Below are 17312 nucleotides of genomic sequence, written 5' to 3' on the forward strand. Positions count from 1 at the left end.
AGTCAAACTCAAATGATAGATAAAAAGTATTTTGATGACCAGATAAGAACATTGATGGAAACATTGATGTCAGAGTTTAAAGTTATTAAAAACTGCGTACAGGAAATGGATGTAAAATTCAATGAATGGAAAATGTAATGATAGAAATGAAAAAGCAATATAAAGAAATAGAAGAGTGACAAGCATGGAAATGGACATGACTGGTATAAAAGAAAAAATGGAAGCTAGAGATAAAGATATTATGAAGTCCCAGGACTTATTGGCCCAGAAAATTGACATTCTAGAGAATTTTAGCGGATGTAATAATATAAAAATAGTGGCCCTGAAAGAAGGTGAGGAAGGTACGATATAAAAGGATTTTTACAACAATGGATCCTGCAAATTTTAGGAACAGGATAACTGCAAGAAGAGATTGAAATTGAAAGAGCTTACAGGACTTTGGCACTGAAACCACAATTGCAGCAAAAACTGCGCTCCATATAAGCAAAGTTACTACGATATCCGACAAAGGAAAAAAATATTATTGCTGGCTGTTAGAAGAGTAAAGGAAGTCATGGTACCATTGGAATACAAGGAGAATAAAATATTTTTCTATCCAGTCATAAGCTTCTAACATTTAAAGAAGCGCAAGGAGTTTAATTCATCAAAAGTTTTATTATGTAGAAAAGGCTACAACTTTGTTTTGCGTCATCCAGCAGTTTTGAAGATAATTATTCTGTCAGACAAAATAGACTTTTCTGACCCAGGAAAAGCTTGTTACTTTGTTGAACAACTGCCAAATAACTGACAAGAAGAAGAAGGGTAACAAAAAGATAGTTAAAGATAATATATAAATACATTGGGAAGTTAATAACTTGATTATATGAAAGCTTTGTTTAATTGTGTATAAAATAGTATATGTAAATTCTCTGGGGGAGGGCTGGAGATGGGGAGAGAGAGAGTCTGCTGCAAAATCAGTTGACAATTGCAATATATACTGCTAACCATAAAGTTAGGGGTCTTGCAGGTTGGCAAACACAACTCATTAAGGGGGGGGGGGGTTTCTTTACAACTCTTCAGTCTTATAGCTCCTATTTTTTCTGTTATTCATGTCAATGCGTATAGTAAGAAATAACCTTCAAAGGTGTAGCTTAAGAGGAAGAGAGTTGGAGGGTTTTAGTGGGTGGTATATAGGTAAAAATGGGTTAACAAAATAAATATGTTGAAATTTATGACTCTCAATATCAATGACCAAATTAAGAGGAAAAAAAATTACCATTACTAAAAAAGGAAAAAATAGATGTCATGTTTGGACAAGAAACACACTTAACAAGCAAAACATGTTAAATCGAAGAGAGACTGGGTAGGACATGTAGTAGCATCATCTTATAATTCAAAAGGTATCTTATTTAATAAAAATTTACCTATTGAAATAGAAAAACTAATCACACTATGATAGTATGCCAGAATCTTGGAACTTATTAAATATTTATGCACCTAATGAAGATGACTAGAAATTTATGCAAGACATTTTTTAAAGTTGTCAAAAACAGAAGGACATATTCTACAAGGGGAGATATTGATTTTAGCTTTGATCCATTATTAGATAAAACCATGGAAAATACTACAAAAAAAATCAGCCAAATTTGCATCGTTCAATGCAGGATATGAAAATAGATATATGGAGAAAACTACACCAAATATATTGTTGAAACAAAATCAATTAATTCCTTTTACAATAAATAATATATTTTTCAAGGAATGGTCAAGAAAAAGTATACCTTATTGACATTTGAACAGCTAAAAGATAAATATGGAATATCGCATGGTACAATATTTTCATATTATCAACTAAAAACATATTTAACAGAAGCTGGGAACTAATTTAAGGTTGCCTGAAGTTAGTTGCTTTGAATACTTAATCATGAACACTTGGATAGTTAAAAAAATTATTACAAATATGTATATCAAATTACAAAACAAGGAAAAGGATACAGACACAAACAACGTTGGGGGAAAAAGATTTAAATATTCAGATAAATAACAACGCGCAAGCACCATGACTAGTACAATAAATGGTCGGTATAGTATGATACACTATCATTGGCTCCATAGACTATATGTCACACCTCAAAAATTAGAAGAATGGAATCCAACACTATCCAATAAATGTTTCCGCTGTAAACAAGAAATTGGTACAAATGTACATTCAATGTGGACATGCAAAAGTAAAAAACCCTTTAGGGCGATTTAAATTCAATATTAAATAGAATCACAAAAAATAAAATATCGGAGGACCCAAAAATCTTCCTGTTAAGCAATATAAAAGATAGTTACGATTAAAATTAGATAGATCTCAAAAACTATTTATTTTGATTGCATGAGCAGCAGCAAAAAAAAATGTGTAATGATAACCTGGAAAACAGAAACACCTTTGAAAATACAACAGTGATACATAGAAATTAATGTGTATTCCATTAGAAAAAATAACCTACAACTTGAGAGACAATTGCACTTAATTTGAACAAATCTGAGACCCATATAAACTGTGTTAGGAGCTGCAAATTTCAAACCTCCAACTCTTAGAGACATGTTATGCTTGTGTAAATAGTGAAATGTAATCTTTGGATGATGCGCTTTCTCTTGTTTCTGTTTCTTGTTCTATAGTTAATTGGAGGAGGAGAGGGAGGGGGGTTGGGGAGAAAATAGAAAATGTCAGTATGTATCTATAAATACTGATTCTATATATTACTGATTTGGCACATTGTGCCGTATTAAATAAAGTGTTTTTTTTTTAATAGTGGCAGCTCTAGATATTTGTGCCAACTTTGCATTTGCCTTTTTTGTCACCAACTCAGCCTGGAGGTTAACCTTTAGGGTATCCTGCATAAGGACTCCTATGGTTCTTTGCACCTCCGAATTTTGAAACTTATCCCCATCCAAATAATAGTCTGCCCTTTTATTCCTTCTACTAAAATGCAGACTTTCCAGCACTATTTAATTTGCCCATTCTTGTAATCTATATAAATCTCTCTTCAGCCTTTTCATTGCTTCCTCAGTATGTTCCCCTCCATCGATCTTTGTATCAACTGGAAACAAAGCCATTTATTTCACAATCCAAATCACTAACATGCAACGTAAAAAGAAATGACCCCAACACGGACTCATGTGGAATACACTGGTGGTAGCCAACTAGAATATTGTCCCTTTATTTCCAACTGATCAGCCAATGGTCTACCCATGTTAGTATCTTTCCTGTTCTCTTACCTTGTTAAGCAGCCTCATGTATGGCAGCTTATCAGTCCACTGGATCTCCTTCGTCCATCTTGCTTGTGGTTATCTTCAAAAATTGCAGTAGATTTATCAGGCAATATTTTCCCTTGAAATAATGCTGACTTTGGCCTATCTTGCCATGCATTTCCTGGTTGTTTGTAACCTCATCCTTGACAATCTATTCTAACTTCACAACCCCCGATGTTGAGGCTAACAGGTCTATAATTTCCTTTCTGCTGCCTTGTTCCTATTTTAAATAGTGGAGTGACCTTTGCAATTTTACAATCCTCCAGAAACATGCCTGAATCTATTGATTCACTACTTCCAAAGGGTTCCCTTACCTTCAGCTCCCTTATCAACTCTGGTTCATTATGCAATACTGAATCCAGAATTACCATTTCCCTAGTTGCCTCAGCCACACACTGTTCAAAAAAAGTCATCCAGAAGGCCTTTGATAAAATGATTCCCTTGGGATCAGCATCAACCTGGTTTTCCCAATCAACCTGCTTATTGAAATTCCCCATGCCCTTTTTGCATGCCTTCGCTATCTCCATTTGTAGTTTACATTGCCACATCCTGGCTTCTATTTCATCAGCGTCCTTTAACCCTTAATGTTTCTTCTGTCGGTCCACAGGGATTCAAAAGCTTCTGATCCGATGTCTCTTCTCTTGAATGATTTAATTCCATTTTTAACCAGCAGTCCCACCCCACCCCTCCGCCTACCTTCCTGTCTTTCTGACACAGTGTAATTAACAAATATTTAGTTCCAGCTGTGGTCTTCTTTCAGCCATGATTCAGTGATGGCCACAAAATCATACCTGTCAACTTCCAGCTGTGCGAAGAGATCATCAACCTCACAATTTTGTACTCCAGATACTGAAATACAAGACTTTTTCAGTGCTGTATTCATCACCCGTTTCAATTTTGTTTCCAAAGTACCTTGAGTTAAATCTTTAGTCATACATTTGCAATTTTGCTCCATTGACTGCTTATCCTTCGTCACAATCTCACTACACAGTGTATCTGTTTGTGTATCTTCTGCCCTATTCACTGCCCCCTCATTTTGGTTCCCATCCTCCTGTCAAACTAGTTTAAACCCTCCCCAATAGCTCAAGCAAACCTTACCAACAGGATATTAGTCCTTCTTCAGGTGCAATCCATCCTTTTTGTATAGTTCATACATTCCCCAAATCCACAAATCTGAACCACTGCTAACACTTCAGTCACTCAATCATCTGCCATGACTTCCTGTTCCTGCCCTCACTGGTGTGTGATACAATCAATAATCCAGAGATTACCACCCTTGAGGCCCTGGTTTTTAGCTTCCTTTCTAACTCTCCTATATTCTCTCTTCAGGACCTCATCCATTTTCCTATTTGCGTTAGTGGTATCAACATGGAATATGACAAATGGCTGCACACTCTTCTCACTTTCATGATCTTGGGAGGTAAAATACCATTCTTGATCTTGTTCACAGAACCTTGTATCTGTTCCCTAAACAATCGAATATCGAATCCCAAATCACTATAGCTCTCCTTGTCTGCTCTCTTCCCCCCCCCACCCCCATTTCTGAGCTGAAGGGCCAGTCTGTGCCAGAATCCTGACCACTAGGGCTTTTCCCTGGCAGATTGTTTCTCCTCAACAGTATCCAAAGCTGTATACTTATTGTTGAGGGGAATGCCACAGGGTGCTTTGTGTTGGTTGCCTATACCTCTACCCTCTAACAGTCAGCCAGTCATCTGCCTCTTGTGTGTGACTGACTCCTTATAGCTTCTGCCTATTGCCTTCTCTGCCTACTACCAAATCTGAAGTTCACCTAGCTTCAGTTCCCCTTACAGTTTGTTGCAGAGTGCACTTCTTACAGGTGTAGTCATTAGGGACATTACTGCTGTCCCAGATTTCCCACACTGCAATTGGAGCATACAACTCCCCTAGCTCAGTATCTGAATTTATTGTCATGAACATATTCATGAAATTTGCTGTTTTATGACAACATTACAGGTAGAAATATTGCTATAAATTACAATTTTAAAAAATATATAATTGATGCAAAGGAAGAGAAAGTGAGGTAGTGTCTTTGGTGTTTTGTTCATTCAGAAATCCAATGGCCAAGGGGAAGAAGGTGATTTAGTGTGGCTGGGTGTTGGTCTTCAGCCCTCTGTACCTCCTTCCTGATGATGATATTGTGTGAAGAGGTGGGTGGCGAGGGTCCTTGAGAACAGAGACTGCTTGTTGATGTCCTTGATGGAATGAAGACTGATGCCCTTGATGATGCTGACTGAGTTCCCAGCTCTCTGTAGTCCTTTCCTGTCCTGTGTATTTGTACCTCAATACCAGACAGTGATGCTTCCAATCAGTACGCTCTCCACGGTACACCTGTAGAAATTTCCAAGAGTCTTTGGTGACATACCAAATTTCAAACTCCTCCAAAGTACAGGTGCAGGTGAGCCTTCTTCGTGATTGCATTGGCATGGAGGCCCAGGACTGATTTTCAGAAATGTTGACACCCATGAATTTGCAGTTTTAACCCTTCCCTCCATGAGGACTAGTTCATGTTCTCCGACTTCCTTCTTGAAGCCCACAATCATTTCCTTAATTTTGCTAATGTTGAGTGCAAGATTGTTGTTATGACATCACTCAATTAGCTGATCTATCTCTCTTGTGCACTTCCTCATTGCTGTCTGTGATTATACTGATGGCATTGGTGTCATTGGCAAATTTGTAGATAGCATTTGATTTGTTTAGTCACACAGTCATAGGTGTAGAACAGTGGTCTAAGCCCGCATCCTGAGATGGACCTGCGTTGATTGTCAGTGAGGAGGAGGCATCATCTCCACAACCTACTCTGAGTTACTTTGAACAGATCTAATGTGACTTTACTTGCAGCACATCCTCTGCCTCGAATGCTCCACTTCTACACTTGGCCACTCACACAATGACCACTTGGCTTGTGCCTGCTTTACTTTTAGTTGTTCTTGCTAATGAATCATGATTTGATTGGCCCGAAATAGCGCCAAGCCTCATGAATGTTTCTTTTTAAATTCTTCTCCCTGACCTGTGCCTGGCTCCCTCTCCTGGCGATTTGATTGGTCCGCTAAAGCAATTATTTGGTTTTGACTTTGTTCAGATGTTTAAAATTAGTTATTCTCTTGGCAGAAAGTCTACTTTGTGAATAATTGACTTTTTGGAACATTTCCATGAATGATGTCTCCTTTTATCATGCTTCATTTAGTCATTTATGTGTGGTTAAGCAGCAATGTAGATCATTGTGGGGCTTCCATCAGATAAAACATTGTTTTTAAACAAAGTTCTTCACCTAAACATCATGGCTTGAATCATCAACTGCAAACTGCTGTGGAATTGAAAATCTATGTGTGAATATCGAAGTTCTATCATAGGATATTTTCGCTTGTCCTGTTGAGAAAACGAGGATTTTCATTAGTTTTGTAGCAATTTACAAATTTCTATATTCTTAAGTGGAATTAGTCCAAGTTTTCAAACAGCCATTTATTTTAATTTGTTTATTTTTCTTTGTTTTTAAAAAAAAAGTTTCACTTTAGATTGTGTTCAAAATACATGCATTATTAAAGCCAATAGCGCAGATGTCTGCGGTTGCAGGCTTTGGTTCCCATCACAGAACATCAAGCCACCATCTCCAACACTAACACTATCTCTAACCTCATCACCTCTGGTAACCTCCCTCCCATAACCGCCAACTTCATTGTTTTCCATCCTTGCAGTACCCGGTTCTACCTCCGACATAAGATGCACAAACCTGATTATCCAGGAAACCCAGTGTTTCCACATGTTCCTGCCCCACTGAACTAGTATCATCTTGCCTTGAGTCAATTTTTTTCTCTGCTGGTCCAATCGCTCCCCACTTACATCTGTAATACCTCACATGCCTTCCAACTCTTCAATAACTTCCAATTTCCTAAACTTGACTGCCTCATTTTCACTATGGACATCCAATCCCTTTATACCTCCATCCCCCATACAAAAGATCTCAAAGCCATTTGTTTCTTTCTTGACAAAAGACCTATCAAATCACCCTCCACCACAACCCTCCTCTGCCTGGCAAAACTTGTTCTTACTCTTAATAACTTTTTCTTTGAGTCCATAGAACATTACAGCACAAAAACAGGCCCCTTTGGGCATACTAATCTGTGCAAAACCTTTTTTTTGCCTAGTCCCACTGACCTGCACCAGTCCATAGCCCTCCATACCTCTCCCATCCATGTACCTGTCCAAATTCTTCTTAAATGTTAAAATTAACCCCACATTAACCACTTCAGCTGGCAGCTCATTGAAGAAATTTACCCTCATGTTCCCCCTAAATAGCTCAGTGGTTAGAGCACTGGTCTTGTAAACCAGAGGTCATAAGTTCATTTCTCATTGGAGCCTCATTTCTGTGGGGCACCGGACGAAGTGGCAACTCTCGTCCTTACAGTAGACAAAGTTGAAGAATTTCATTTATGTTGCAATCTAAATGTAGTATTATGTGACAATATTGAAACCTTTATCTTTAAACTTTTCTCTTTTCATTCTTAACCCATGTTCTCTGGTTTGTATCTCAACTACCTTCAGTAGAAAAAGCCTATCTACGTTTACTCTATCTCCCTCATAATTTTAAATACCTTTATCAAATCTCGCCTCATTCTTCTTCGCTTCAGGGAATGAAGACCTAACCTGTTTAACCTTTCCCTGTAATTCAGTTCCTGAAGTCTGGGTAACATCCTAGTAAACCTTCTCTGCACTCTTTTGATCTTATTGATATCTTTCCTGCTGTTAGTTGACTAAAACTGCATACAATACTCCAAATTTGGCCTCACCAATGTCTTATACAACTTTACCATAACATGCCAACTCCTATACTCAATACTTTGGTTTATGAAGGCCAATATTCCAAAAGCTCTCTTTACAACCCTATCCACCTATGGTGCCACTTTCAAGGAATTATGTATCTGTATTTCCAGATCCCTCTGTTCTACTGCACTCTTCAGTGCCCTACCATTTACCGTGTATTTCCTTTCTTGGTTTGTCCTTCCAAAATGCAACACCTCACTTATTAAATTCCATCTGCCATTTTCATCCCACTTTCTCTAAATCAAAGGAGTAGCCATGGGGACTCGCATGGGTCCCAGCAATGCCTATTTGTTTGTGGGGTTTGGAGCAATCCATGCTGCAAAGCCCCTCAACCCTTTTTTTTTAAAAAAAAACTTTATTTATAATCACTAATAGATAATGCATACAAAATACAATGTAATACATATTTTATCCCATAAAACTCCCACCCCCCCACTAATCTACCCCCCCCCCAAAATGAAAAGAAAGATGGAGGAGAATAATTAAAGCAATACATTCAGATATGCGTCATGGTTTGGGACCACACCACCCATGTATGGGAAAATATTTGAACAATTAGTACACATCTAATCCATATACAGGCTCCAAACTTTAACAAAAAAAAGATAATTATTTTGTAAATTATATGTTATCTTCTCTAAAGGAATACATTACCTCATCTCTGCATGTGATTGTTGAATATTCAATTGAATCTCATTCTTCTATGTAACTGCAAGACATTTCCTAGTTACTGCTAAGGCCAACCTCAAAAAGGCAATTTGAAATTTATCTAATTTTAACTCTAAACACAATGATTTAATATTGCCCAATACAAATATCGTAGGATCAAGTAGAATTTTAAATTTAAACATCCAAAAATTATTTACTTTTATTCCAAAAATGTTTAACAGTCTCACATAACCAAACTGAATGTAAGAAGGTTCCTACTTCTTTATGACATCTAAAGCATAAATCTGAAGTGACATATTTAAATTTCTTAAATTTTTCAGGAGTTAAATATAATTGATGAATAAAATTATAATGAACCAATTTATACCTCACATTCACAATTTTAGTCATGCTATCTTCACATATCGACATCCACTCTTCTGAGGAAATGGATATTCCCAAATCTTTCTCCCATTTCACTCTAGTCTTATCTACATCTGGCTTGGGGGGGGGGGGGTTTAACCGGCAATAAATTATACATATTCGATAGGAAACCCTTCCTAGTACCATCAATAATTAAACTCTCAAATTTAGATCTTTTAGGAAGACGCAAGGTGCGCCCAAAATTTTCTAACAATAAAGCTTTAACCTAATAATAAGTAAAGAGAGTACTCAAAGATACATGATATTTCTCTCTCATTCTTTAAAAAGAAATAAAATGTCCTGCCTCATAACAATCTTCTACTAATTTCACTCCTTTTTGTTCCCATAACTTCAATAATTTACTGTTGATCATAAATGGTAAAAGCTTATTTTGAAATAAAGGTGTTTTAGCTGAAATTTTACATTCTGTGCCTAACAGCTCATTCTTATTTATCCATAACTCAAGCAAATGTTTCGATACCAGTAAATTATAACTGAGAATTCCATCGATAAATAAATTGATCCATCCTCTTCACCATTCTGAGATGATTCAATAGTGGCCCAAACCAAAGGGCTATCCACTTGAAACATTCTAGTTATAAATTTTAATTGAGTTGATTCATAATAATGTTGAAAATTAGGTAGTTGTAAACCACCCAATGCATATTTCCATGTTAATTTTTGTAATGAAAGTCTCGCCATTTTGTCTTTCCACAAGAACTTTCTTCTCAAGGAGTTAATATCCTTAAAAAAAAAAATTTAAGGTATCTTGCATGGAATGGATTGAAACAAGTATTGAATTTGAGGGAAAAATATTCATCTTGATGCAATTCACCCATCCTACTAACATTATTGGTAAATTCTTCCACCTATTCAAATCATCTTTAATTCTAGTCAATAATGGTAAATAATTCAATGTAAATAAATGATCATAATTATCAATAATAATACCCAAATATTTAATATGGTCAGACCATCTACACTTCACATTGTCTAAATGATGAATAATCCATCTCTGCCAAAGGCATAATTTCACTCTTCTCCCAATTTACCTTATAACCATATAACGCTCCATCCTGTTGCAAACGTTCATGTAAGGTCTCCAAAGACCGTAAAGGATGAGTTAAAGATATCAACACATCATCTGCAAACAAATTTATCTTATTAATTAGAATTCACCTTAATACCTGTTATCACATTATCTTGCCTAATCATCTGCACCTGAGGTTCATTAACCAATGCAAGCAGAGCTGGTGACAAAGGACAACCCTGACTAGTTGATCTAGTTAATGTAAAAGGTAAAGATATCTGTCCATTCATCACCTCTCAAAGAAGGACTTTTATACAAAGCCTTAACCCAGCCAATAAAAAGAGGCCCAAATTTAAATTTTTTTTACAGGACCTTAAACAAAAAGCCCCACTCAACTCTATCAAAAGCCTTTTCAGCATCCAGAGATTACCATCAGTAGGTCGGATTGCTACCGTGAAGTATTAATCAAAGAAATCAATTTTACTACATTGTCTACTGAATAACAGTTCTTAAAACCTGCCTAATCCACATGAACCAAATTGGGTAAACATTTTGCTAGTCTATTAGCAAGAACCTTGACTACTATCTTATAGTCCACATTTAACAAAGAAATAAGTCTATGTGATTCCACATTCAAGGGATCCCTATTCTTAGGAATCACTAATAATTGCTTTCGAAAAAGAATCTGGTAAAGAACCAACTTTAGCTGCCTGATCTAGAATATCCATCAAAAGGAACCAACAAATCTTAAAACTCCTTATAGAATAAAGAAGTGAACCCATCATCGGCAGGAGATTTACCACTTGGCATATTTCGAAGCGCCTCAGTTAATTCACTAACAGTAATACCAGTATCTAAATCCTTAACATCTCTATCATTTAAAGAAGGCCAAGTTAAATCAGATTAAAAAATCATCAATAGCTACCTCATCCTATCCTACCTCAGATGTATACAACTTCTTATAAAACCTACAAAACTCATCATTAATTTTCTGAGGTTTATAAGTGATTTTTGACTGATACCGAATAGGCCCCTCAATTGATAACTACATTACTGCTGTCTCATGCACCTGTGATGAACTTGTGAACGTTATTTACTTTATTGTCAATTTCACCCGACCTCAATTTCACATGGTCCATCTCTGACGACACTCCCCTTTCTTGATATCTGTTCTCCAACTTTGAGACAAGTTTTTTTCCACAGACATTTTTTACAAACCTACCAATTTCCACAACTTCCTTGATTACATTTTCATGACCATTCCTCTGCAAGGATTTTATTCTTTTCTCTCAATTTCTGTCTGTCGTATCTGTTCCCAAGATGAGGACTTCCAATCTAGAGCATCCAATATGTCCTTTCTTCCAAAATCGTGGCTTTCCCTTCCCACACCATCAACTCTGCATCTCCTCCATTTCCCGCTCATCTGTCTGGCCCCCTCTGCCCCAAGATGCAACAAAATAGGTTTCCCCTTGTCCTCACCTATCACCCATCAGGCCTCCACATTCAACACATTGTCTTCTGTAATTTCTGCCACTTACAACGTGATCCCACCACCAGACATATCTTCCCCTTTCTGCCTTCTGTAGGGATCACTTCCTCAGTGACATCGTTTTCCACTTACCCCTTCCCATTAATCACCCCCTTGGCTAGTTCCCCTGTGCCCATACTTCCTCCCTCACCACTTTCAAGTGAACCAACTTGTGTATCTGCAGAAGTTATCTATTGCATCCAATGCTCCCATTGTGGCCTTTTCTACATCGAAGAGACTGGATGCAGACTGAGAGCGCTTCACTGAGTATGTTAATGAGTTAACAGGATCTCCCAATGGCCAACCATGTCAATCTGCGCCACACATCCATGCTGACGTGTCTGTCCATGGCCTAGTGTACTTTCAAAACAAGACTACCCATTGATTGGAGGAGCAACATCTAATTTTCCATCTGTGCGCTCATAAATGGATGGCATTAACATAGACTTCTCCATTTTCTGCTACCCTATTCCCCATTCTCTCTCCATTCCTATTTCTTTGTCTTTCTTTCAGCTCTCCACCCACCTCCATCTTCATTCACAGAGCCATCCCCCTTCCTCTGTTTACTGGTGTATCCTCCTTCCCTTATCCACCTATTACCTCCTGCCTGTGGGACTATGCTTCTCCCCTCCCCCACCACCACCTGCCATTTTGTTCGGGCACCTGCATTTTGTCAAACCTTGATGAAGGGCTCAAGCCTGAAATGTTGGTTTTCTCTCTTTATCTTTGCTTTATAAAATACACTCTTTGACCTGCTGAGTTTCTCCAGCATTGTGTTTTTACTTCAATGATGGTTTCTGCAGATTTTTGTGTTTTACTCCTTGCTTTTATTTGTCCTATCTTATTTCTCTTCAACTGAGTTCAACAAATCAACTTGTAAAGGTTTCATAATGAAATTGTTGTGCTTAAATTTTGTTTGAAAGTAGTTAAGGACATTAAATGAAAGTTGAAAATGACTCCATTCTCTTTCTGTCATAATTAAGGAGAGGTATTCTACACAATTGCAGTATTTTATCACTGTGCTTTCATGGAGTTTGATTCTGGCCTGATTAGCAAAGATCAGTTTACTAGCAAATGTGAATTTCTGTGTTCTGGTGCTCGTGAGTTTATCTTTATTCTTTTCTCTAGGTTTAACCAAAAGGAAACGCCATGGAACCAGATGTCATTAGAATGTATTCTTCTTCACCGCCACCATTAGACGATGGGGCTGAATTTGATGAAGATGAGTTTGGTGAATTTGGTGGTTTCTCAGGAGTTGGTACTTCTACCCTTGGATATAATGACTTTGATTTGGAAGATTCCCATAAAAACTTTATGCCCCAGAACCATTTTGTGCCTGGCCACAAATACTCCGGTGACACACATGGGTTTGCTGATTTTCATTCAGTTGGTGAATGTGAAAGCAAAGACTTCCTTTCAGATTTCTCAAAGCCTATGTCAAACAGCATTGCTTTTAAAACTGATAAAGATACAACTCCATCCAAATCTTCAAGGAATGTTTTTGAATGTGCAGCGACTGATTCCATAGAACAAACTGAAGTAACTACTCTGCCTGCTGTACTGACCAAGAATGTCATTGCAATAGATTTGAAACAGGAAGAGCAAGAAGAGTGTTATGATAATAGTAAATCCAACCCAGATGTTCTAACAAATGGCTTTTCAACAATAGATTCAATATACCCTCAGGAAATAGAAAATGTAGTTGACACAAATGATCAAAAGGTTATAAATGTTCACATTTCTGAACTCTGTTCAGATGTGAAGTATGGACCAATTGAGGATTTAGCATCAGAAAATGCAGTGGAAATGTTTGTTAATTTAACAGAAGAAGAAACTAGTGACTGTTTACCTACCATTGGACAAATACCACTGATAACAGAGCACAACTCTGGCAATCATTCAGCTTTGGGGAAACTACCAACTGGTCAACTCAGTTTGGACCTTGCAATCAAGAGTGATGAACTGAAAATAGAACAAGAACAAACTAAAGATGTATCTACTATATCATATTGTAAAAATGAGGAAGGTACAAATGCCATTGATTGCACCCAGTCCCACTCTTCTGAATTTAGTAGTTCAGTAAATACAATAATTCGTAATGATATTCAGAACTCTTCAGAATCTATGAAACACATTGAAACGTGGGATCAAAATATTTGGCAGGCAACTTGTGAATCTTTGGACTCAGAAAAAGAAACTGCTACCTCTGTGACCCATTCAGAAGTTTCTCCCTCAGAAAATAAAACACAGTCAGATTTGGAAAAGTGCAGCTATCATGAAGAAACACTTGGTGTTTTTACACACAGTATTGTCTGCAATGAGTTGGTGGTTGGGCAAGGCAAAGATATTGAAAAGCACCTAGCAACTAAAATAGAAAGGACAGATGGGAATGAGTCTGATCACTTTGGAATTTCAAGCAAATGTTCATTGGATGATTTTTCTACTTTTAGGCCAGTGTTGCCTGCCAGTATAACGGAAGATATTAACTCTGTGCAATCTGTAGACTCTGACAGCAAGAATGTCTTAGAATTTACAACTGAAGAATTTACTAGATTTCAGGAAGCTGGAGTCGAAAATGATTTTGATGGCTTTGATACCAGAAGCAATGACTGTGTGGCAACAGTTGCTAATTATCCAACAGATCATGCTGAAAAAACGGTACCATCTGAAATTGCTAATAATTTTAAAGCTGATTTAGGGTTTGAACATGAAGCTACTGCTACAATTTCCAAGACTGATTTTGGAGAATTTGGATCCACTGAAGCTAAGAATGAATCTGAATTTTCAGGATTCAATAGCAATGAAAATTTTTCAGCTGATGGACAAGATGCAGAATGGAATGCTTTTGGAGATTCAGTATCTGAAAGTGTGTCATGGGCAGCTTTTGGTGCAGAGGAATTGGATGAATGTAAAGAAGAAATTAGTCAATGCAGCAGGACAGAACCTGCCCTAAGCAGTGACACACCATTGACTAGCAAAGTGGACAGTACTTCCTTACAGTCCATTGATGAAATGACCAGAATTAACAGTGCATCTCCATGTGAAGTAACTATGGCACAAGTAAGTGTTAATGTTGTATATTAATATGTAGAAGGTGAATCGTGTAATTCTTTAAACCAGGCATTAAAATTGTTAATCAGAAACTTGTATGGCACTGAAATAGGCTGCCTGGCCCAATTTGTCCATGCTGTCCAAGTTGTCCTTATGAGGTTGTTCCATTTGCCTGTGTTTGGCCCTTATATACCTGTCTAAATGTCTTAAACATAGTTGTACCTGGCTCTACCACTTACCCTTACGCTTGTTCCAGATACCCACCATCCTCTGGAATAAATTCTCTCAGATCCCCTGTAAATCTGTGACCTCTTACCTTGAATCTGATCCCTAGTTTTAGGCCCCCTATCCTGGGAAAAGACTTTGACCATCCACCTTATCTGTGCTCCTCATTTTGTATCTCTTAACAAATCCACTTTTCAACCTACTTTTAGGTAATCTCTCCTTGTAACTTGCCTTCTAGTCCCATTAACATCATTGTAAATCTTATTTGAACCTTTGAGTGTAATACCATCCTTCCTGTAGTTACATGACCAGAGCTTCACTTGATAAATTAATAACATAAATTTAGTTTGCATCTTCCCAGTTTTGTTATTATCTTTTGAATATGAGAAGGTAAGCAAGCAACTTGACTTGGTCTCAAAGCTTTGTTTTATAAATGACCTGGCCCGGTTGATTTTCATAGAGTTCTTATAGAAGGTTGACATAATGGTAGCCAGTTGCCTTGTTTGGTTCAGTCTTCTTAGGAAATGCAGTCACTTTTACACCTTCCTGACAAGTGAGATGTTGAGTGTCCATGATAGGTCACTAGTTAAGTGAACTCTGAGGAACTTGGTGCACTCCTCTCTCTACTAAAGAGTTGATTTGTAGTGGAGGGTCCTCCTGAAGTCCACGATCATCTTCTTCATCTTGCCCATGTTGAGACTCAGGTTGTCACTCTCGCACCATTTCATGAGATTTTCCACCTCTTCTCTGTAGTGTGACTCATTGTTCTTGCTAATGAGACTAACTACTGTTGTGTCATGTGCAAACTTGATGACACTGTTGGTGCTGGATCTGACGATGCAGTCGTGGGTCAGTAGTGTCAACAGGAATGGCCTGAGCACACAGCCCTGAGGTGCATCAGTGTTCAGCATGATGATGCTCAACATTCTGCCACTGACCCAGGCAGTCTGTGATCTTTCCAGTAGGAAGTCCAGGATCCAATTACAGAGAAGAGTGTTGAGTCCAGTGAGGACAATTTCTTTGAGGAATGATCATATTAAAAGCCATGCTGAAGTCAATAAACAGAAGCCTGGTGTATGAGGCCTCATTCTCCAAGAGGACCAGGACGTAGTAAAATGACAAGGCTAACAGTTTCTTCTTTTTCTTTTATAAATATGTTTATTGAGTTATATGCAAGTAGTCCCTGACTTATGACGGTAATTTTGGACCAAAGAATTGGTTGTATCTCAGAATGGACGCAAGTCGGAATTGTGCCCTTGAAGTCTTAAAGCAAAATTTTTAATTACATTTTTTTTGTCATACATTTGACGATAACAATTTAAATTTGTCGATTAACATTCTGGTCCACGCTTACCTTGTTAGTTGGTGTCCTGAGGCTGGGTGCAGCCTTCTTGATTCCTGGGTGCATGTGAGAGAGTTAAGCACCCTGACGATATTGAAATTGGATCCTTAATTCTCATGCATATGCCAACTGAACTCCAATATGCAAATCTACCATGCATGCATCTACTGAAGACTTGCGCATTGCACAAGAATCAAGATGGCTGTTATAGTTTGGAAAATAAAACATAAACCACGTAAATCTTATATTTAAAAAAAAAAATTATTTGTATGTGCAGATGGTCATAAGTCACGTAGGACACAAGTCAGGGACTACCTGTATAAGTAAAATAGATATACATAAAATTTGTAAAATGCACAAGATATCAAATGTAAAGAAATCAACAAATGGTTGTCAATTTATAGAGTGCATCTATTTTTTTTAAAACTTTATTTATTCGTTCAAAAAACAAATAATATATGACATATACAGCAATTAAACATGAAAATTTATTTATATATATATATATATATATATATATATATATATATATAAACACGAAAAGATCCCCCTTCAGCCAACTCTCCTAAGGAGAGCCATAAAAAAAGAAAAAAGAAAGAATATTAAAAAAAGTTAAATATACATATTAAAATCTAATCAATATAAATTGAAATGTAAATATTCCGAGTATAACAACCACTTATTAATTTAAAAATTATAATTATCATGTGAAACATATGTAATTTTTTCCATTATTAAACAATATTTCATCTCATTATGCCATCTATTAATATCAATCATATTTGTATCTTTGTATATTTGTAGCAATATTTTTTTCGCTACAGATAAAGCTAAATATACAAAAGCAAGCTGAAACTTATCTAATCCCAAGCCTTTCAGAGGTTGCAAACTACCCAATAAAAATACTGTTGGATCTAAAACTATTTTAATCTTATACAGATATTCTA

At 37.0% G+C, this 17312-nt stretch overlaps 1 protein-coding gene across 3 annotated transcripts in view; it reads left to right on the forward strand.

The window, feature by feature from the left end:
• Nucleotides 1-17312, forward strand: part of LOC138760725 (aftiphilin-like) — a 108983-nt gene that overhangs the window by 14672 nt on the left and 76999 nt on the right. For 2 of the 3 annotated variants that reach the window (XM_069931734.1, XM_069931736.1), the window contains exon 2: nt 12876-14807. In XM_069931734.1, coding sequence (XP_069787835.1) covers nt 12897-14807 — 1911 coding nt within the window. In that variant the 5' untranslated portion in view covers nt 12876-12896. Of the gene's footprint in view, nt 1-4608; nt 4700-12875; nt 14808-17312 lie in introns of all 3 variants that reach the window. The other variant, XM_069931735.1, reaches the window with a different exon arrangement.

Source organism: Narcine bancroftii, chromosome 4, assembly GCF_036971445.1.
Source record: "Narcine bancroftii isolate sNarBan1 chromosome 4, sNarBan1.hap1, whole genome shotgun sequence".
Taxonomy (NCBI): Eukaryota; Metazoa; Chordata; class Chondrichthyes; order Torpediniformes; family Narcinidae; genus Narcine; species Narcine bancroftii.